A 22,553-nucleotide genomic window follows, 5' to 3' on the forward strand; every position below is an offset into this window, starting at 1 on the left:
GAATTTCATTCAACGTCCAATACATTAAAAATACCTTTTTTTTTTTTTTTTTTCAGCTTTTATCCCGACTACATGTTCAGATAAAACAAGCACTTAAAATGCAGGCAACTCCTAAGGCAACATGTGAACTAAAAACAAACTAGATACAGTATAGGGAAGTACAGCTCGCCCCCCCCCCCTCCCTCCCCTCCCCTCTAATCTTGTCTGAAAGGGCGTTCCCAGACCAGATAAAATATGTCCTAATGCAGAAATGACACGAGAGCTATCATACAACGTGAACTACTGAATAGAAAAGACAAAAACATCTACACGCAAAAAAAAAAACAAACAAAAAACAAAAAAAACAGAAAAACAATATCGAAGTCAAAATAAAAAGGGAATCCACAGCTCTCTGTTTTCGCTCTGTGTGTGTGTTTTGTTTGTTTTGTTTTTTTTAAAGAGCATGAGCAGATCATTCCTTTTACTGTAACGTCTGACATGAAGTACAGCCCCCCCCCCTTCCCCCCCTCCTCTGAACTGAAGCGATCACCTCAGGGAAGTAAACAGGTGTGGCAGCCTGTGGAAGGGCTCATGCTCCTGATTAGAAAGGGAGAAGGTTAGAGATAAATACATTGGTTTTATGGGGTGGTGGGTGGTGTGGGTGTGTGCGTGTGGTTGTGTGTTGTTTCTTTCTTTTTCTGTTTTTGCATAACAGGGATTCCACACACACTCTGGTATCAAACATCCTCGTTTCTCTAAAACTTCATACGAGTCACACTTTTTTCTTTTCTTTTTTTTTTTTTTTTTTTTTTTTTTTTTTTTTTGCTGAAAAGCCTTCGTCTTGGTTTTCACATTCTGGAGGTCGGCGTGGCCGTGGAGCCGCCGAGGAGTGGACATACACACACACACACACACAACACACACACACACAGACCAGGTACTGCCCGGCGGCCGCGAGTGAGAGCCAGCCAACACCTGACCCGTACTCATCGGCCCTGCTGATGAAGAGAAAGCTCTGTCTGTGAAGCACAGAAGCGGGGGGTGGGGGGGTGGGGTGGGGGGGGGGGTGCAGTGATTGTTTGGTCTGCAGTCACAGAATTCACTGTGAGGATGTGCAAATTGTATGTACAGAGGACGACTTCCTGCTGGACACGAGAACGGGTCTAGATGCAACATGCAGGACACAGTAGAGTGCAGGTCTCTTTACAAAGCTGGGTTGTGTGTGTGTGTGTGTGTGTGTGTGTGTGTGTGTGCAGAGCACGAGAGTGGGTAGTGTTATAGTGCAGGGGTATGGAGGGGAGGCGGGGGGTGGAGGGGAGGGATGGTAGTGGCTCATATGTCTGTGTCTCATCATGACGTGCCCTGTCTCTTCTGTTGCTGGACCCGGATCAGCTCCAGCTGTTTTTTGCACTTCTGGTAGTACGTGGACAGACTCTTGTTCTCCTCCAGCAGCTTCTTGTGCTCCTGCACCAGGCGCGATGTGTTCTGCTGGTCCTTCTCATCTTGGTCCAGTTCAGCAATGAGCTCCTTCCTGCACAGACAGGAAATGAAGCCACATTAACCCTTCGAACACTGGGCTACTTACGTGATTTACAGTCCCTTTAATTAAAGACTTACAACACAGTCACTTCAGGTCTTACTCAGTCACGTCACATACAGTCAGTAGTGGATTATTTTTCTTTTTTCGGATTGGTTTTCAACACGTATCAGCCATAACTATACTGGGAGGTTAAATGGAGGACAGGACAGATTTTTTGACTGAGAGCTAAAACTGTGATCGTTCCTTCTTTTAACTTCTTGAAATCATCCAGCAGCAGCTTCCTCTGTGGTTTCATGCAGTCATACAAAGTGTTATTTTCTGAATTGGCTCCAGGGAGTGTTGAACAAGCATGTGACGGTTTTCATATCGAGTCCAGTGTGACGTGAGTTGACCTGATAGTAACACTTTTCATCTATTGCCAACCACAAACAGAGACAGGAAGCAGCTGAGACTTGTAGAGTCCAGTGAACAACACCTGGCAGTCTACACCTGTGGTGAGTCATAATAGCAGCGGTGTCAGAGTGACTGGATCAAATCTGCCTCATGATCACTGACATCACTGTGTTGCTTGTAGCTTCAAATGTAGTGAGGTAGGATGTGTGTGTGTGCGTGTGTCTTTTTCATCTTAGGATGACTGTTGGACTTGTGTGCTTTGAGACCCACAGCTCCACGTTAAATGTTGAATTGTCTTGGTTTATTCTGCTGACACTGTTGCACTGAATCAACCCTTTCTACACTAAATGACCTCAGCAAATGAAAACTGGCTGCACTGAGCAGCTGGTCTTACTTTCTCTGGATCAGCAGGGCGATCTCTGTTTGCACTTTCAGATATTCCTGGGCCATCTTACAGTGCTGCTCAAACACGGCCATGGACTCTTTGGAGTTGGGACAGGGAGCGAGGGGCTGCAAATAAACATGCACATTGCTGTTAACTGCTCATACATCACTGCAGAAAGTACTGCTATCAGCCGTAACTATAGTCTGAACTGATAATAATACACTGATATCGTATATTTACATTCACATTCCATGATGATTCAATGATTTAATTGTTTACAATGAGGAAAGAGGTCACCTGCAACACCACTGAGACATAAACAAGTTATACAGTGCTTTGTTTTCTGGAGGGTGATTGGTGGATGTACCTGTAGTTGGTGATCCAGGGTGAGATAAGCCATGGGAATGGAATTGTCTGAGCCGTTGGTGTCTGAGGAAAGAGGAGAGAGAGAGAGAAGGGGCTGTTTTTAATGACTGTACACCACAGGAAACAACCTTGACCCTCAACACTGTAAATCACTGACCAACACCACACGACATCATCTGAGGTGATATTACACCATCCAAGTCTTCATGGCAGATTGGAGGCTACAGTGAGGGATGTCACAATACTAGACGTTTTCGGTATATGTTATATATGTATATATTATTAGCTAGCTGGTTAGCATTGCTAACTTCGGTAGAAGAAAAGACGTGATAGAGACGAGAGTTAATGTTGGAGACGGCTCTTGGTGAGTAAAGGAATGAAGTTTGATGCTGAACTCGCAACGTTTCTTCTAGACTGGTGAGTAAACAGCTGTTAATGCTAACGTTAGCTATGTAGCGATATCTGACAACTAACAAACAGCTCAATTAACAGCTCAGCTAACAGGAGCATCCCATTTAAATCAAAGTTGTAATTAAAAATTGAGATTTTCAATTTTTGTACATAGAGTCAAAACACTGTTAGACGCAGTATTATGGGTGAATGCATTCACAGTGAAGACTGGCAGAGCGGTAGTGCTGCTCCGCTGTAAAACAAGGTGTTAGACCTCACACAGTGCGAGTAGCGTGAGCAGCATGCTAGCAGAACAGCTGTAGCTCCGGTTCTCATGTGTCTACACGCGATTCATTCAGAAACAGCTGAGCTGTAGGTCACCTGTGTTTTGGAAGCACTCAGGACTTGAAGCTTTGGGTCGTGTTTTACAGCTGTATAGTGTGAGTACAATGCAAGCTGTTACTTTGCTGGACTGAATAATATCACAGCGCATCTGTTCAATCCGACGTGTGCGAGACGGATGACTGAAAAACATGGCTGAAACGCCTTCTGTGTAGACACGCCGTCAGTTTCTGCAGCAGAAGACTCTTGATAATACTTCTCTTCTGTCGGTGCAGTTGTGATATTTTCTCTTTCACTCCAGTGTGAGCGTGTGGTGGTTAAGCTCTGGCGGAAATGCAGTCATGAGCACCTGTGGGGTCGTCGGGGGAGAAGTAGCCTCTGCTGCTCGTCTTATCCGTTGGCATCATCCTCACACTGGGACTGGAGGACCGGCTGCTGTTCCTGCTCCCCTGCAAGAGGACACAAACTCTGTCAGTCACCGTCTGAGTGTTGATCTGGACCATAAAAAAAAGACTCGGGTTGTCATGCACATTTGGAGACATGTGCTAAAAGAAGATTACTGAACACAAAGCTGTTTTTACTGATCTGTGATTTTATCAGCTTGTGATTGTCACTGAAGAGTCGATGCAAGATGATTCCAGTCATCAAAGGCATGTCCCTGTTGATGTAAACACAACGCCCGGATCAACCCAGCTCACTTCCTCTCCACTGTGTCTGTGGATTTTGTGTCTAGCTTGTGTTTCATACACCATCTGGCAAATTGGATAACGTCACACAAACATAAAATGCATGGATTTGTGTATGATGATTACTGGTAATAAAGGTTTGAGGGCCACGCAAATTACAGGAGTTTGCTGGGAGAACCAACACAATGGGAGTGCGCCGGGAGATTACCATGAAATACTGGAGGTATGTCAAGTACCACTTAAACTTGAAATTTATCATCTGCCGTGCACTGCTGGGGATTTCTCACCTTTTGTTTCTTTAACATTTATTTGACAAAACGGTAACAACGCAAATTGATGGAACGGAAAAATCCACACGATCCAAAAACACTGGGAATCTGGAGGGAAGCTTAATCCCACACACACAACACGGCACAATCTGTCTCTCTTAGCGACAGCATTTTTGTACCGAGTCTTCATGGTGAACTTTAAATGAACTTTAAATGAACTTTAAATTCGACAGCTCTGCGGGTTTTTCCACTAAACAAATGGAGACAAATGTTTGGGAAAAGCCAAGGAGCTTATTTGAAGCTGTGCATGCAGAGGGAGCGAGCGCCGGGCTGCTCCTGCACTAATGTCTTCACTTTCCTGGAGACGACATATCAAACACATGTCAAGTTCTATGACATTTTCTCCCCAAGGATTTCTCGCTCTCGACAAAGACGCTTTTCAAAGACGGCATCAGTTAAACATCTACAAGGATTCAGAGGAGGATGACAAGTGATGAGGGTGGAAAACAAAAACACACAGAGCATTAGAGCGGCAGTAAACCCGTCTGCTCGGGTTCTGGTGGAGTTCAACTTCTCGTTGGGAATAACTTAAAGACGGAGTGTTGTCTGAAACTGATTATCGGTGCATTATTTTTTATTATATTGGTGAAGCAAGACAAAGTGCATCATTAATCTCACATCAAGCGCCTAATTGCAACGTAACTGCTACATGAAAAATGATTTTTGTCAGAGTGACAGGCTGAAGGATGATCTGTGTTTCACTCCGTCACGTCTGTATTGATTTAAACTGTGCTGCTGTTATCACTGTGGTGTTGGTTAGACCGCACACACACACACACACACGCACACACACGCACGCGGCAACATGTTCCTTACCACTCTGTGTCCTGTGTCCTGTGTGTGTGTGTGTGTGTGTGTGTGTGTGTGTGTGTGTGTGTGTGTGTGTGTGTGTTGTGAGTTTTATTGAACATGTGCTCATACACAGACTGTGTATCAGGTAGTTTTCCATTAAATAAAAAGACACAGGCACAACCTCCGTTCCCTGATTAGCAACAGCGACGTCACTGCGTCATTTATGCCTTATTTCTGTAAACTTACTTAACCCATGTTCACATCTATTGCTAATTTAATTATTGAAAGGAAATAAATCACACAGTTGGAGACATATCACTAATGCTGCTTCAGTCTGTAAGTGGGTTTAATTGACAGGTGAACTGGCAGGAGCATGGACACACAATGTAAACACTCTTCTGTTGGTAGCTGTAGCTTTACAAGGACAGACGGCTGACGATGACTGACAGCTGAAATGCCTTCGTTATTTGCTCCACATTAAACATTATTAATCTGTGAGTGTTTTCTGTTTGTTTCTGTAACCCATAATTGCACAACTATAAACCCCCCTTTAGTCAGGGTCACTGTCAGTCACACTTTACCAATGTATTCTAAGCTAGACACATTTAAATTCCCTTTCCGGTATCGGACTGTGTCTTACCTGGCTGGACTCTGTGCTGATGCCTGGAAGATCCTGCACGGAGCGACGTCTCTGAGGCTCGCATGAGGCTGTGGACGGGACGGACAGAGAGGAGACACAATGAGATCAAGAACAGTTTGCGGGCAGAAAATGGAGGGAGATCGATTCTGGTGTTTGCTCGTGGGTATAAGGGGGATCCAGACCCGCGGAGCCACACTGGGACAGCTGCACTGATTTTACCGCTTCACATCCTGGCCTATCGACATGTGCTGCGGCAGGAACGTAACCACAGCGCCCAGCCGCACAACAAACACACACTAAACCAGTCACTGCAGACCAACTCTATCCACAGACACAACTGAGACTGCTCAGGTGACAGGTTTGCACTTTGGCTGGTTTGGGTTACAGGCGAGTGCTGAGGTGTCAGACTGGGCTCCTGGGACCTGGTGGGTACCGTACTCGCTCGTCATCACTCATTTGTCTGCTGCCAGGTAAACACCAGGGTGAGACTAACATCACCTGAGGTTTCACCTGCAGAGTAAATGCAGTCAAAATATCTTACCTGCTCTGTAGGCAGGAAAACAACTTGAACTTTAACTACAGGGTTTTTTCCTGCCTCTTACTTTCCTGGTGAATAAAAATGTGGTAAATAAGAGTTTTTCAATCTCTGGCTCATAATTAATGATGATAATTAATGTTCAGTGTGTTCCGAAGTGTTTCTCATTTCTGTGGATTTTACAGACATGAATGTCATCGAAGTATCTTTAGATTTAGAAGAAACATAGAAATAGTTTAAAATAAATCACACAGCTTATAAACACTGTTGAAAGAATACCTGCTATGTCCACAATGTCAACTTTTGTTTTTTTCAAGCTAACCAACATAAATCTTTGAATTTAGTGTTGTATTTAAAAAAAAAAAAAAAAAATCTACAGTACGTAACTGCTCAACTAAAGACTAAACACAAAAATCATTCCCAGGTTCCCAGGTCATGTGTACTGGGAACTGCACAAGTTGTTTTTGTCACAGTGTGTGCATTTCCCAAACTCTTCATGACCTGGAGCTGATTGTTTCACGCTCACACACAAGACTGGAACAGATACGCTGGAGTATCTGGTCTACGCTGACTATAAGCTCCGTCTACAGCACAACGAAGAGAGAAAACACAAACAAACACACAAACAAAAGAAAAGACCACAAAGCACTCCTTGGATCTTGACTGACTGTATCTGCTGCTCTGGCAGTATATTGAGTGGGATACTCAACCTGTGACCATTATTCGATAAACCCAGTATTTAATAAACAGAGGAGCTGGACAAATTACTGCCAATTCTGGAGTTGCAGCCAATATTTTTTCAAATTGTTCCTCAGCAGGGGTGTAACAGTGTACACAATGTTTTCTTCAGTATGGGACTTTCCTCAGTTGGGTTAGCATCAAATTAGCCTGAGGATTTCCCCTAATGCACTGTACTCTAGTTTATGTCAAGCATGTGAGGAACATTCATTATTTAGTGCAAAACCTGCGCAGGAAGCTTTGGCAGTGGGACAGGAATGTGTAAACTCACTTTGACAGTTTGTGAACTGAACAGTTAAACCCACATGTTCTCTGAAATACATCTCATTTATAAAGCTACAGATGCTCTAACCTCCGTTTCACAGTAACTTTACTGCTGGAACCTACTGGCCAAACTGAGTTCATTATAGACATGTAGAAGTCATCTAAACGGACGATTTTCATTTAATTTTATATTTAAGGAAATAAACACATTACAAAATCTTTCTTACCTGGACTGAGTGCTGTAATTTATTACAGTAAGAAATACAGCCAAAAAGCTGCCAATTAATCTTTATATATTTAATAAAATATAAAAAGTTTCTTTTGATTGCATCGTATCATGAGCACATACCTGAGGTGCACACTGAACTGTGGACTTTGTGTACTGTTACACCCCTACTTGTGTGCTGGTGGAGAGGGCCTGATGTCCAGGTGTGCACATGCAATGCTAAGTGTCCTACCTTTAATAACATGCACCAGCTGACTCCTCTAGTCACTGGATTAAATTAGCCTCTCATTCACCGTGTCTCACACGGCTCCTAACAGAAGCCTTTTCTGTCATCCAGAGCTGTCCCCAGTCCTTTCATCCGTATCTCTGCTTGTAATAATAGCTCTGACCTTCAGTCTGAGAGAGATTAATCAAAATGACTTTTTCAAAGTTAATGGATGTAAAGGGAGCAAGAGGAGGAGGGGGGGGTGGAGGGGTGCCATGCTTTCTTTCTGTCCTCTATGCATGAAAGGCAAGGACAAGCTCAAATGCAGAGAAGTGGTGCGCTGATTTACCCCTGCTACCCATGATTCTGCTGCAGCCAAGCCAGAGAGATTACAGGGCCATGAGTTAGGAAACTTATCTCATGTGTGACACCCGATGTGATGCAACATACTGATTCAGCTTTTTGCTTTCATTGACATGCATGATTGAAAGTGCATCGACCTTGGTGGGAGATTAATTAGTTGGACGCAGGTTTTGGGTGTAAAAGGTGACAACAGATGAGAAAGCTCCAGTGTTAACTCATGTCCTGTTTCTGCCGACTAAAACTCACGGAGGGCAGAGAGACATAAGACAACTCTGATGTGTGTTACTCCAGGACCGGCTCGATTCCATCCTAAATTTCTCATTGTGTGACCACAGTGACATAAAACAAATTTAGTAGGGATGAAATTTCTGTGAGCGGCATGGAGTGGCACACATATGTCAGCACAGCAACCAACAGGTCAAGCCAAGCCAGCTCCACCCAGTCACCAGGAAGCCCGGTGGTCCAGTGATACCTGTGACGACGATCTTGGGGACATCCAGAATGGTGCCGAATGATGCGGTTTTACGGTGGCCTCGTTTATACTGTGGGCGTGCTGCAAAAAACACATACACACACATACAGCTGCGTACACAAACAAGCATGCAGACTAACAAAGACTGGGGGCCCACAGCTGGACTGGAAATGTAGGCCACACACATGCAGAGCATTCAGTGTATGTGCAAGGGGGCAGCATGCACTTTGGCCATTCCAGACGCTGCGTACACTGCTGGCAGCCGCTGCGCTATGTTTCTCAGCACAAACAACAGCATGCATTAATTAAAAATAAATAAATAAATAATAATAAAAAAATCTGACATAAACTTTGTGCTCAAATCAAATTGAACTCAAAACTATATGAGGTTTAATTTCACCATGACAGCACTGGTGAGTGTCTGCTTTCTGTCAGAGCCTTTGAAGGAGGGGAGATGATTGACAGCTAGCTCTGACGGGCCTGGGAGTGTTTATGTGAGGTTTCAATCTTTACCTCAGAGTGATGAAAGCACATGACAAAGGAACCTTACTGTGAACTCATTCAAGCTCAACTTGCCTTTCCTGCACAACTTTGCTTATTAAATGCAACTTTTAAAAAGAAATGACATTGTGCCTTGATGAGTGCCTCTTCCTGCTTTTCATGTGTCGATTTGTGCCATGTCATGTGTGACATTACCTGCAGGTGCAAACGGCATCTTGGGCTCCAGCTCTGACAGGTCAGCACTCATTCGTTTGCTGTCAGATGACGCCAGGCACTGCGTCCGAGCAGGCAGACTCTCAACGCTGCCCCCTCTGGACAGGGGCAGAGTCCTCAACGGGTCTCCCTGAAAGAACCGAAGAAAACTTTCACTACAGAAGGTTGCTTGATAATTTTTTTTTTTTTGGCTCCCGTGACTTCTTTTGTATTTGTTGTTACAGAAAGAAGCTCAAATGGCTTTGATAGAAATATGAAGGAGAGCGATACCTTTGGCTTAAAATGAGGTGCAAACTGAGGGGTAATCTTGATAGTGTCATTGCTCCCTTGAGAGTCACTGTGCTCCATGTTTGCATCACTTTTGTTGCTTGTGCTGGTGCCAGTGTAGTCCACATATGAACCTGTTACTCCCCCAAGACATAAAACAGGAGAAAACTTTTATTACATCACATACTGTCTCAACCACGGTGCTTTCTTCTAAGATTTCACATTATTTTTGTGGCATTCTTTCTTCTTCTTCTGTTCATTGTTGCATCACACCAAAAACATTTGAAAGATTTGAAAAATTTGTTTAAGATAGAAAATGTAGAAATTTTACAATGGATGGAGGTTTTTCCAGTCTTCACCTATCAAAACATCGCAGGAGATCAGCTAGTTTCAGAAATACTCAAACCAGCCTGTCTAATCCTACCGCACAGCAGTGAGTCTCTACTGCCGGGCTGCTGACAGCGCTGTCGAGCTGAGAATCAGAGCCGACAGGAAGGAGTCACGCTGCCCTGTTTCCATCAGTTAGTTTTGTGGTTCAGTCATTTTAAGACAATACTCTTGTTTTATACGTTAAGTTTTCAGTTGCTCCTGCACTGCTCGGTGTACAGTGAGGCAGCTCTTGACTGAAGCTTCAAGTCTTCGACTGTTATGGGACGGCCCTTAATACCAATCAAAAGATTTTCCCAGGTGATGCTTCGACTGTCCAGAGAGAGAATTAGGCCTGATGAGGTGAAACTAAACATACCTTATTTATACATTACACATGAACTCCTACAGTGTTCTGTGTTGGTAACACGACACACATACGGACACCCACAGTGCACTGGTGAATCCCAGAGGTTTGAATTTGACTCTTGTACCTGTACTCGTTGCAGAGTTGCTCTGTCCGTCATCTGAATACTGGTAGGGATATTGCAGGGGTTCATCAAATCCTGGAAAGTACTGCAAAAACAAATAAGAAGAAAAATAAGAAGGAAGGATAAATTAGGCTGGATTTAAAAAAAAAACACAGCTCTGATTTCTATCCAAGTCACTGTGTATGAAAAAATCAGGTTAATTCCAATACAGCCACTAATAAAAATCTTTTTGTCTGTGAGATGTCAGTGTAACTGATGAGAAGAAATTTGAAATGAATCCCATTGGGTAGCAGCTTGAAAGTGTGTTTTATACCTAAAAAAAAAAAAAAGTAAGTGCGTCAAATTACTGCCTTATTTGTGGAAAAGGAAAAGTGGAATTAAAATGAAGGAACAGGGAACTCAGCCAACAGAAGAATGTTTCACAGGTAGAAATGACAGGCAGCTTGTGCCGTCAGCAGCATTTAACTTTATTCACAGCGCTACAATACAATGTAGGTCATAATCTTTTAATCCCAGTGAGACTTATTAAGTAAATGGTATTAGGTAGCGCTGTAGGCTACTACAATATCACACATGTATGATAATGGCTTCTCCTTTGGAAATAATGTTTTCTTTTTGTTTTTTTTTTCAAACACCATAAATACCATGAAATGTTGGAAAGGTATTAAGGTATAAAAAATAAATACCACCCAAGCTGTCTACTGTTTTGCAACAAAGAATGTGCATGTGTGCAGGGATGTTAAATCAGAGTGTGCTTTTCTACCTGGTAGAAGCTGCAGTCTCCACTGGCTGTCCTTGATCTCGTAACGAAAAGCTTTGTGGAGCCAGGTTGTATTTACATGACTCATGTTCAACTTTCCTCCCGTGCTGCTCAAGCGACTGTTTACTAAGTGAAAAATGCTGAGCTTATGTCCATACCTTTCAAGTAGTTAACACTTCCTGTGTTACTGTAAACTGCATGTAGCACCAAAACTTTAACTTTTTCCCATTCGCCCTGAGCTCTGTTTTCATTCTGCTCCCTGTGATTGAACTGTTAGGTCAGGTTTATTGATTAATTCAGCCCAGTTTAATGGAACCCTCATACAGATGGTAAACAGTGTGTGGAGACAGATTACCCTCATTAGATGAGTCATGATCTTCACTATCTCCTCCATGGAAGGCCGCTGAGAGGGGTCTTTAGACCAGCAGCGAGTCATCAGACTCTCAATGGGCTTGGGCAAATTTTTGATTAAAGGAGGTCTTGTACCTGAATGTTAAAAAAAATAAATAAATAGAGTAACTGCTCAGACACAGTCAAAGGAACAAATAACTTTTGGCATCACAGAAGACAAGCAAAGTGTTATTATCTATATTCCCTGACTCCTGCAGCACGAGCTTGTAATGACTCAGGCAGGCAGATTCACTGGTGGAAAATATCAAACGTGTCCCCAGGTATTATTAGTGTCCCATTAGTATTCGCCTCCATCCATCTCTTTATTAGAATAAACTGCAGGGAGTTCTGCACAGTCTTTTAGCTCCTCTTTCCTGCCAGGCTCCTCCCAGCAGGCCCCGGCTGGGCCGGCACGTCTGAGGACTCACAGCGACTGACAGCTGGACACGGCCTTCGCTCCCCCCTCCCAAGCAGAAAAGTCAGTGACTCACCGTTGTGCACAGCCCACATGATGCGAAAAGCTGGTCCTCCAATTTCATCAAAGGGCTTCCTGCGAGTGATCACCTCCCAGAGAATGATCCCCCAGCTGAACACATCGCACTTCTCGCTGTAATTGCTGCCTGCATGCACAGAGGAACCCACACACAGCAACACTTAAACCCTTTGCAAATAGAGAGGGGGGAAAAAAAAGGCTCCGTTTGACATCACTGACTGACTGACTGACTGACTGATAAAGGTAATTCTCTGCGGCGTGTTAAGAGCGGAGAACGAGTGCGAGCTCAGGAAAGCACGGCAGCTTTTATCTCCTCTCCTCCGCCTTCAGAGGAGAGGCTGAAGAAAATGAGGGAGCAATTTTTTTTCACCAAGGAACAGCTCCTGTGTTGCTTAATTACTGGGCCTATTATTGCGGCGCTCAAGTGCACATCACATCACACACCTATTTTAAAGTTGCTGCGCTGAGGCGTTCTCTGATCGCATTTCACAACGATGCAAATGAGTTGTAAAGAGTTCATCGAGAGGGCAAAAGTGAGGTGTTTAGTTGCACAGGAGCTTTGTAACTTGTCTGCAAAAAAACGAGATAATGACTACGGCTTAATTCATCTTCCCCCTTGCTAACAACATGTCTCATGTAGACACACATTAGGGCTTCTGGCTGAATGAGAACACAAATTCTGCACCGCCGCCTCCCGAAGGAAATAAAGCCACCAGAATCACTCCATTTATCTTCTCACTATGCTTGGGAGACGACCATCAATAAAGCAGGAGAGAGTGAGGCGCTTAATGATGAATTAAAAATTAATGCCTCCACGCTGTGAGCGCTAAGCTGCTATTAAGGTGAAAGGTGACAAAGCAAAAAAGAGAGAGCGTGTACAGATGGGTGATTTCGGAGAATTTATAGAAATAAAACTGTGGTTTTTAGTTTAAGAAAAACAAGTGACAGGGAAGTTACCCAAATAAATACTTGGAATGCCACTCATACTTGCCTTCAAATACCTCCGGGGCCATCCATGCTGCACTTCCTTTGTTGTTGGTCATGTGGGTCTGGATGTCGCAAGCCGTTCCAAAGTCACATATCTTCAGCACGGTGCCACCTGCCACTAGAAGCAGACTGAAACACAGGAGGCAAGAAATAAACCCCATGAGAAGCTTTTAACTTGAAAAGATCAATGACAGGAAATTTAAACACTTTACTGGCAACAGCTACAGGTGTAACACAGTACTTCCCAATCGTTCTGATTTGTGACCCCTTGTCATAAGGGAGTTATCCAAGTGTGGATAGAAAATTGCAAACTGACAAATATTTCACCAATAAAACAACAAATAAAAAGTCAGAAAAAAGAAACTTACTTCTTCTTTTAATTGTCTTGCGAACCCAAACACTCAGCTGACCTACAGGTTGGGAACAACTGGACTAAAAGACTGGGGTAACAGATTTGAATTCTATGTTTTAATGATCTATTTTAACACAATTACACATTAATTGATTAACCTTAACTTGCATCATGTATCAGTGTACTGACACAAGCTCATCACAGGACAAGGAAGTGTCAGGTAGAAGCTTGGTAGCAAGTCCAGGAAGAATCATTACATAGAGTCTATCCTTAAATAAATTCATGTATAATAACCAAGAGTTGACAATTTGGCACAATGCATGACCTTGTTGTTCCTGGAAACTCCACAACAGTTCTCCAGGAAACACACCAGCTGGTCATTCCCAGAGAGTCCTGCCAGGAGCTTTCTTTCCACCAGAGCAGAGTAAACAACCTCTGGGATCTAGATATCCTTCAGTGCTGCTTTGTTTTTTTTCGGCGTTCAGACAAAAACAGCACTTTGTTTAAAAAAAAAAACAAACAAAAAAAACACATGAATGGGGTGGTGTCATTTTTTAGGGCAGCCACTGTGCCTTCTGTTATTGGTAGTATGGCTCTTTCTATGGCTCCTAACCACTGCTGCAACTGTGTTTCAGCTTAAGTTCAGTAGCCTGCAGTCGCTCTCGTACCCAAACATTTGTGCAGCACCAGTATACCGCGGAGGGGCTATTTGAGAGCACATGTAAACTGTTATTGTTTTTCTCGGTGGACATTCTCTTAAGTGGCTAAAATACATTTATTCTGCTGTTTCCCGTCCACAGCAGCACATCGCTCAGCTTGTGTGCCGGTGCTCCTGCTGCTCCTCTAACCTGGTAGGTTAATTTCCCACAGGTAATAGACTGACTATAGATGAACACCTCACACAGCCCAACGTAAAATAACCTGAACTATCACTTTAAGTTGTAAAAAGCATGTCAATATGTTGAAATTGTGCCACGTCTGACCAACTAAACCCCTTCACAAAATGTGTTATATACTACTATTATTATAGATCATACAAGTAGTAGTAGTATTTTGAATTATAAAAGAAAATGTTTATTGATCAAGTGAAGAAAACACCATGAACTAAATCAAACTAGTAAAGGAATAAGGCACTTTGTTGGCACAGTGAACCTGGAGACAGGAGAGTGTGAGGTGAGGAGGAGCATACTTGGGTGGCTTGAGGTCCCTGTGAATGAGAGCCTTTGGTTTCATGCCATGGAGATAGGCCACGCCTTGGGAACACTGTAAACACCAGCTCATGGCATGGGAAGCAGTGTAATAGGGGAGGGGTTCAGCACCATGCAGCACTGTGGACAAGAGAGCACAGTCACAACCACCGTCACCACAGATAATAAATGTCCAGAGGAACCGAGCAGAAAGCAAGTCCTTGTAGGGATTCATCACACTGTCATACACAAAGAAACACTCACAAACAAAGACATAACACACTGGGCAGACTATGTTTCTGGTACAGCTTCTTTAACAAGTTTATTCCAGGAGGGAAGACCGAGAACATATTGTTCAAAAACAGTGTTTGCAAACTAAGCTGAATAACATCAAAGTTATGGTGTCACCGTGCAGCTCCCAGGTGTAACTCTGAGGACAGGTAATTGTGAAGCACAGCAGAGAGTCCCTTATGGTGGGATTCACATCCTGCTAAAACTAAAATGTGCCAATGTGAATCTCTTGGGGATGATAGTTGTTCCAACCACTGATGTATTGGGAACACAGATATAAGGCCTATTCAAAGTATGAGACATTAATTACCTGCGATGAATCTTTTAAAGCTGAGACGCCTCAACTTATATGTATAAACAACAGGATATAAGTGAACTTCTGTCTTATTTTGGGAGTTCTGGGCATCATTTCAATTAGTTATGTCCACATTGTCCACACCAAAATAATTGCTAAGACGTGGGAGGACAGCGACATCGCTCCATAAAAGTCAAACATGTCAAGAAAGACGAGCAGTCGGACAATCAGACAGGTTGTCAACAAGCTGACAGGTCATCCAGATTATCTAAAACTAAGAAGTAAATGACCCAAAAATGTCAATAATATCCCAGCTGCACAAGAAAACAGTGCATGGAGCTGCTGGTATGCAAGGTAGGTTAAAGATGAAGCAGGAAGTATGTATGCGAACTGTGGAAGTTTACAACAAACAGTTTGAGTAATGATTTGACAATTTGCATTGGTCCTCTGATAAAACAAGGGTCTGGCTAATACGAGATGTTTACAACCTGCCGACTGTCTGACAGCTCATGCTTCTTGACCCTGTTGGACTTCTTAGAGATAGTGCCACATTCTCAGATCTCAGCAATTGACTTAGGAAATGCAGTGGAAAACTGGACAGTAAAACTGCGAGTGATAAATGTGATTATTCTGTGATAAGGCTGGTGGTCCTTATCCATTAAGATAGACCAACCTTTCATCAGTGCGTTCCCTTCTAATTGAGCATAAGGTAACAGTCTTACAGTCCTAGGATGCTGATTTTGGCTGAAACACTGTCTCATTTTTATCTTTAATTAGACATCATTAGGGCTGTCCCCTAAAAGTCGATGAGTCAAAGCATAAGTTGAGAAGACCCCGAGTTGACTCACTGCATTTTTTTGTTTAAAGCTGACAGACGGTACACAAAACCCCGGAGAAGGAACAAGTCTTGTCCTTAAATGACCAAACTACAAAACTGAGATGGAAGTGCAGAAATTGAGGGCAGCACAATGCCGGACCACACAAGGCAGGGCAGTGCTGCTCGTTCCTGTTGGCTGCCCCAGTACTCTGAGCTCCAAGTGTCTGGCTGACAGCGCTGGCTGGCATAAGAGACACTCCGCTGTGCGATATGATTTCATAACTGAGCTATGAGCAAAACGCCAACTTTTACGTTCTCTGACTCTGTGGAAATCTGATGTGTTAACGACCTGAACAAGATGATGAATAAAGACATTAAAATGTGATTTAATATATTTCTTTTAGTTGTAGATTAGTTGTATTGAAGAAAATCAGTAACAATGTTGACTGTTTATAAAAATGAAAAATATAAATAAGAAAAAGCAAGAACCAATGAACAACAAGCACCATACCAATTACTATAAATAAAAGTGCCGACTTGGGGACAGCCCTAAACATTACACTGCATACTGCTGTTTACTACACCTCACGGTTTCCCAGGTCCATTTGGATGTTTGATGCGGGAACAAACAAAGCTATACAGCATGTCACTGTGCAAGGCTACTTGATAAAGGACTTGGACGAGTGACTGAACATGCAAACAGTGGGAGGGTCAACTGAACAGGGCTGCTTCTCATGTCTGTGCAAGGCTGTGTTCATTTCACCACTAGCAAAGTGGAACAGATGCCATCACTGGTAATAAAACAGCACTGTTCTTTAGCACAACATGTAGACTCACCATTATACAGTGACCCGCCTTCAGCATATTCCATCACAAGGCAGACCTGAGAGGGAAAGAAGCAACCAGACAGACAAAAACAATCATACAAAACTGTCACTGGTGAGTTGGAGCGTCAGTGTGGCTGTGCAGTAAACAGAGCATAACATATGATGATGTTCCAGTAACTTACTGGACTATTGCAAGAACCATACAACTTCACAATGTTGGGGTGGTTAACTCGTGAAAGCTGCCGGAGCTGGAGACAAAGGAGAAAAACATTATGCAGCGTTCCATCTGAATGCATCCTGTACAAAAATACAAATATGTAATACCCAGTCTGTTGTTACTAGTAGTAGTTACTAGTATTGGACCAAAGAAATGTGCAGAATGATAGAGAACATGAAACAACAAACACAACACTTTTGTTAGAAAGCAGGTAATGGACATTAAAATGTCTCCGAAAGCTGAACAACAACCGACGCTGCTTCCTCCCTGATAACAATGATACTGAAGTGCTGAAATCGCCACCAGCCACAGCACAACTCTAGCCTGCATCCTGAGTTCAACATGCAGACTGCCTGACTTGCCTCCTCCCCTGGATCCCAAACAACAAGTGCTGCCGGATGACAAACTGTGGTTGGATGGGGAAAAAAAACTGGGTAGAACATTTACTTATAATTGTCATACAATCTAGGGTAAGCTTCTCATACACTGTTTAAGATATAGCCGTTTTGATTAGTTTCATATACAGTCAGTTGCCCCTTTACTGGGTACACCTGTAAATCCACTTCAACAGCTCAAACATTAATTCTACCTTTACAAGAATAATAATGTTCATGTTTGACTGGCACTGACATATTAATTGTACTACTGCATCTTCTTATTATTGTAGTTGTAGTTTGCAGTGGTGTTGTAATGGACTGCATTATACTGAGGTGCTTCTGACATTTAGTCATCCTTATAAACATGAGAATATTAGAAACATTTTCTTTACGGAGAAATTAGCCATTTTAATGATAGTACTCGCCTCCCCACGTGCAAATGTTCCCCCAAGACAAGATTCTCTCCTCAACACTATTTTGCAGGGCCACTGTCACTGCATCCTGGGCTCAGCGCAGCCAAAGACAATTGTGATTGGCGGCAGAGGGTTTTTTTCCCCAAATAGCAGAATAATAAATGGTGCAGCCCGACCATTCTCCAGCGTTGTGGAGATAGGTATGACCATGTGAGACTGAGTCATTCAAATTTTCAGGGCTTGGCCCCAGATCTCCACTGAACCTAGAACCGCCCCCACTCTGCTCTGCTACTACGGATGGCATTAATATGAAGTGACACAATGAAAATGTGAGATTAGATCTTGACTGAGTAAGTAAACTAAACATATTGTAGCAGTGAGAAAAACTCTATTAAGCACAAAAACAACAATACCTCAACAATAAATGCTTTCCTCTCCGATTCACTCTCAATGGTCTTGATTGCAACATCTTTGCCTTTCCATTTGGCTTTGCAAACAACTCCAAAAGCTCCTCTCCCCACCACCTGAAAATGAGACAGTTGACAAAACAGTTATTTCTAGGTGAAAGCTGCTACACCTCATCTTCTGGAAGTTTACAGTACTGTAGAGTATGAACTGAGTCTTGGACAAACCACAAAAATAAATAAACACAACCTACCTCCTCAACTTCAATGTCCTCATAGTTGATTTCTTCAAACGGGTATCCAGGAGGTGTTTCAAGCATATCGGCGGATGGTAACGATAGAGACATTACTAGCTAGCGTTAGCTAGTAACTCACTGAAAAGACAGATAATTGCAGACAAAAGAACATAAGTTAAAAGTCTCATTACAGTTGAATTCAACAAACCGATGCGCAGACTTGCCTCGAGACATACTAACATACTTGTATAACTGTATAATTAACATGTCGCTACGCAGGAACATGGCTTAGTGACATAATAAATGTATTTGCTGCTCAGAAAAATAGCAGCTCGGTTAGTTACACCCCCGAGCTGTCAAACGTTAGCCTTCTGTCAAGTGGTATGATGCAGTCAACCAACTGGCTAACCGCGTAGCATAACTAGCAGAGCTAACTGTAGCTGCCCTAGAAACACTGACTGAAAGTCAAGAGAGATAAAAAAAAAACTAGCTTTTGGCATACGTAAAGCTAACCTATAGGCCTAAAGAATCAATGTAGACCGATGCTGACCACAGTTTAATATTATCATACCACAAATCGCAAGTAAAAACAAGATAGCTAAGGCCTAGGCTGTATTAGCTAGCTAGCTTATGTTAGCTGGCTGGCCTGGTTGCTAACGCTAGCTACCGGGACTTATTAGCTTCAACAATTCCAACCCTTCGCAGTTGACTTGTCACCAGTGCCGGCTCTCTGGACATGGGGATATTTCCTACTATTCATGTACGAAAACCCGAAGAATAACGTCCATTTCTAAAAATATTCTTTTTCTACCCTCTTGATAGCAAAACATAACTTTTTCATAACTCGACTAGCTGGCTTGCTAGGAGTGTATTTTTATTCTCCGAAGGAGCAGCTCCATCAGGAAGTGTGTGCGCACTGCAATTATGTCCCCTGCACACTGAAAAGGAGCTGTCATTCCAACCTTTTAAAAGAAAGGAAAGACACACTTTAAAGTTTTTTTTTCTTTACTTTGTTGAAATATCTTTATTGTATTAAAGTCGACTCCATCAGTAAGTTTTCCAACGGGATGGAACCAACTTTCGGAGTAGACCAACTTGAATATTTCCATGTTACATTAGCCTACTTTACTTTTCAACTACACTACATTATTGTACTTTTTCCTCCACTACATTTTACTGACAACTCTAATTACTAGCTCCATTCCGATTAAGATTTTAATACAAAACGAATGATTACATTATCAAATATGATGATTTGTTATAATTAAACTATCCAACAGTATATAAGCTAGTTAAAAATAGTTCCATAGTTACCGGATTTCTCGGCCCAGTATCGGCCGAGTCATAGGAATAACATTAGAAAAGTAAACTGTGGAACCATCGCTGTGGGGAACATTGACGTAGGCCTTTTATAAGACAGGTTCAAATAATAATAATCCATGGTGGGCAACAAACACCTGTAACAAACGATTGCGCAAGCATGCTACGCATCACCCCCATGCTGTGATTGGTCAATATTGGCGCCATTTCGGATTTAAATACAGACGATACAATGGCGTCAGTGAACCACCTCTGGCTTTTTGTACAGTCCACGGTCAGTAAGTACAATACTCGGATCTCCTCATCTTCATCACGCCGGTCTCTAGGAACCCTTGTCCTCTTACATCCTTAATGACTTCCTGCAAGAAATCAACTACCTCGTACGGCAGGTAAGTCCACAGTGCAATTGTTTTAGAGTTTCCTCTATCAGAGATCGGATTTGATGGGGAAGATCACTCACGTATATGGTAAAAGCATGGGGTAAAAACAATGAATTGAATAGAACCTAAACACTGATTGTTTGGGAATTGGACTGGATACTACTACTACTACTAAATTAACTATTTTGATAGGATGAAATGTGGTGGCACAACAGACTCTCCTATGTTTACTATGTGTTACGGTTTTGAAGTGTGTCACCTAGGAATTACCGTAGGGCTGCCATAAAGTGTTGGTTGTTGTTGGAAACTATATTGGGGTCACAAGTGTGACTAGTGTTCATCTTACTCAGTCTCCATGTCCCATTTGTTATTTTGATATTAAATACATAGTTAGGTGAACCCAAGACGCTTGGTTTAATGTGGCAAAAATATCATATGATGATCTTTTTTGGGTAATCGCAATCCGTGATCTGCATTCTGTTTCCGATCAGATTTTATTGTGAAGGTCCTTACCGGAAGTTGTGATTCGTATCTTTCCGCTGTTTTGACGCTTTTTTTTTACGGATGTTTGTCTGCGCTGCTGTTAAAGAAATTACAGCAGTTATCTCTTTAGAGATTTGACGTGTATGACATGTGGTCTATTTACAATGCATCTTCATCAGTATCACAGTGTTTAAAATCCAGCACCCTGCTCTTATTCCCTCCGTCTGTACCATGAATGTTTACCATCGCCATGGGAACGGGTGCCGATTAACTAGTTAACGTTAGCTTAGCCTACATATTAACAACGGACAATAAAATTGCAATATGTCAATACCTAAAATAAATACCAACACCAACAGCCATATCATTAAAGACCTGAAACAGGGTCCTGTCACTTCATGTCTTACAACCGTTAAAATAGTGCACGTTACTTGTGAGTATTTTGGGCTGGGGGAGGCAGCTCATAGAACACTGCGTGCTCTTACTTTGAAAAGCTGAAATAGTTTCCACAGCAGGTGATAACAAGTTTCCCAAAGTGGCGGAGTGATACAAGACGATTTTCGTTCAGACTGGCGGAAAAGTTTGTCTCAAAACTCTGTGTAGTGTAAAATTCAGATCCACAAATGCTTTTTCGCTTCACAAATGGAAAATTGATTCACAAATGTCTGCTTGGAAGTTGTAAATGTTAGAAAGACATTCAATAATTTGAGTTTGTTCCAATTTATATTTGCAAGATATCTTTGAGTTTACAAATGTATGGCTCATCAGGAACTCTTGATGATGTCTCGGTTGGCCTTCGAACATAGGATGGCCTACTAAACTTGAATTTTGACACTTTCTCCGCGTGCGTCTAAGTTTGGAGGAAGTTTTGCTGACCAAACAGGACCCTCCTCGTTCAGGTAAGTAACACTTATGTAATGTGAAAATTACATTTGTGAGGAGGGATGTTATATAAGCACTTCATGAATGATAATTACATGCTACACTCATGAGGAGTAATAAGCAAGTTCCCAAAGGAGACTTTCCAAACCACTAGGCAAGCACAACTCATACTAATGAGCATGAACTAATTTGTTGTGATATTGAACAGAGGGTTGTTAATAGCAGGAGCCATCTCTTGCCCCTGAAATAATCATTCTAATCGCTCATTTCAAAGGTGATTAAAATGTTCTCACCTGGCAGTTTTTCCGGGACTACCTGCACCGGCATATGGTTTGGGACCTTTGGTCAACAGGAAGCTGCATGTTTGTTTACTCTCTCAGCAACCTACAATCCTTGAAGAGACAGGCCTGATGAACCACTCTCTTTCTGGACAGGTGACATGGCGAACTGGTTGTAAAGGAGGCATCCTTGCAGCATGTGGCATCATCATGCAGCAGTGTGATGTGAGTGATGAAGCTGAGTAATATCCTGCAATGCCAAAGTGAAATTTACCAGCTTGGAAAGGAATTTAATGTGATCTTTGACAGGACAAAATAGAGCTGTCATCAGAGTTGTGTGTTGCACTGAGGAGATCTGGCTGTCTTGAGATGCAAAGAGTTCTCATCGCACAAGCCGCAAACAAAATCCTTCTTAAATAAAAAACACATTAATGACCAAGCTCCATTGAATCTTAAAGAGCTCATAGTACCTTTTTATCCCAACATAACCTCTAGGGATTAAAACAGTTTATGGCTTCTAAATTTTGGCCGTCAGATTTGTAGATTTATCACCATCTATCACAGATCTGATATCTGCATTTTATCCTGTTGCTTTGCAGTGTCTGCTCCTCTGATGTCTCACGCTCAGTCTGTTATGTGTTCTCCACACCACAGGGTGTTGCTGTTGTTCTTCCAAACAGC

At 42.5% G+C, this 22,553-nt stretch overlaps 1 protein-coding gene across 3 annotated transcripts; it reads right to left on the reverse strand.

Annotated features, from left to right (window-relative positions):
• Positions 1 to 1,056: 1,056 nt before the first annotated feature.
• Positions 1,057 to 19,855, reverse strand: map3k7 (mitogen-activated protein kinase kinase kinase 7). 3 transcript variants are annotated; one of them, XM_022768473.1, is made up of 18 exons: positions 19,844 to 19,855; positions 18,548 to 18,667; positions 18,303 to 18,413; positions 17,065 to 17,130; positions 16,893 to 16,938; positions 14,655 to 14,793; positions 13,118 to 13,242; positions 12,125 to 12,253; positions 11,599 to 11,729; positions 10,487 to 10,568; positions 9,630 to 9,760; positions 9,342 to 9,489; positions 8,646 to 8,726; positions 5,843 to 5,910; positions 3,745 to 3,844; positions 2,665 to 2,726; positions 2,307 to 2,422; positions 1,057 to 1,510 (listed from the first exon to the last, which is right to left on the reverse strand). In XM_022768473.1, exons 2-18 carry the CDS (start codon positions 18,638 to 18,640, stop codon positions 1,330 to 1,332), a joined length of 1,809 nt encoding a protein of 602 aa, XP_022624194.1. In that variant the 5' UTR covers positions 18,641 to 18,667; positions 19,844 to 19,855; the 3' UTR covers positions 1,057 to 1,329. The 3 variants fall into 3 exon arrangements, with proteins under 3 accessions (XP_022624194.1, XP_022624186.1, XP_022624202.1); XM_022768465.1 differs by lacking the exon at positions 19,844 to 19,855 and adding an exon at positions 19,226 to 19,437; XM_022768481.1 differs by lacking the exons at positions 8,646 to 8,726; positions 19,844 to 19,855 and adding an exon at positions 19,226 to 19,437.
• Between the last annotated feature and the right edge of the window lie 2,698 nt (positions 19,856 to 22,553).

The sequence above is a fragment of the Seriola dumerili genome, unplaced genomic scaffold (assembly GCF_002260705.1).
Source record: "Seriola dumerili isolate Sdu_G_001 unplaced genomic scaffold, Sdu_1.0 BDQW01000025.1, whole genome shotgun sequence".
Classification (NCBI taxonomy): Eukaryota; Metazoa; Chordata; class Actinopteri; order Carangiformes; family Carangidae; genus Seriola; species Seriola dumerili.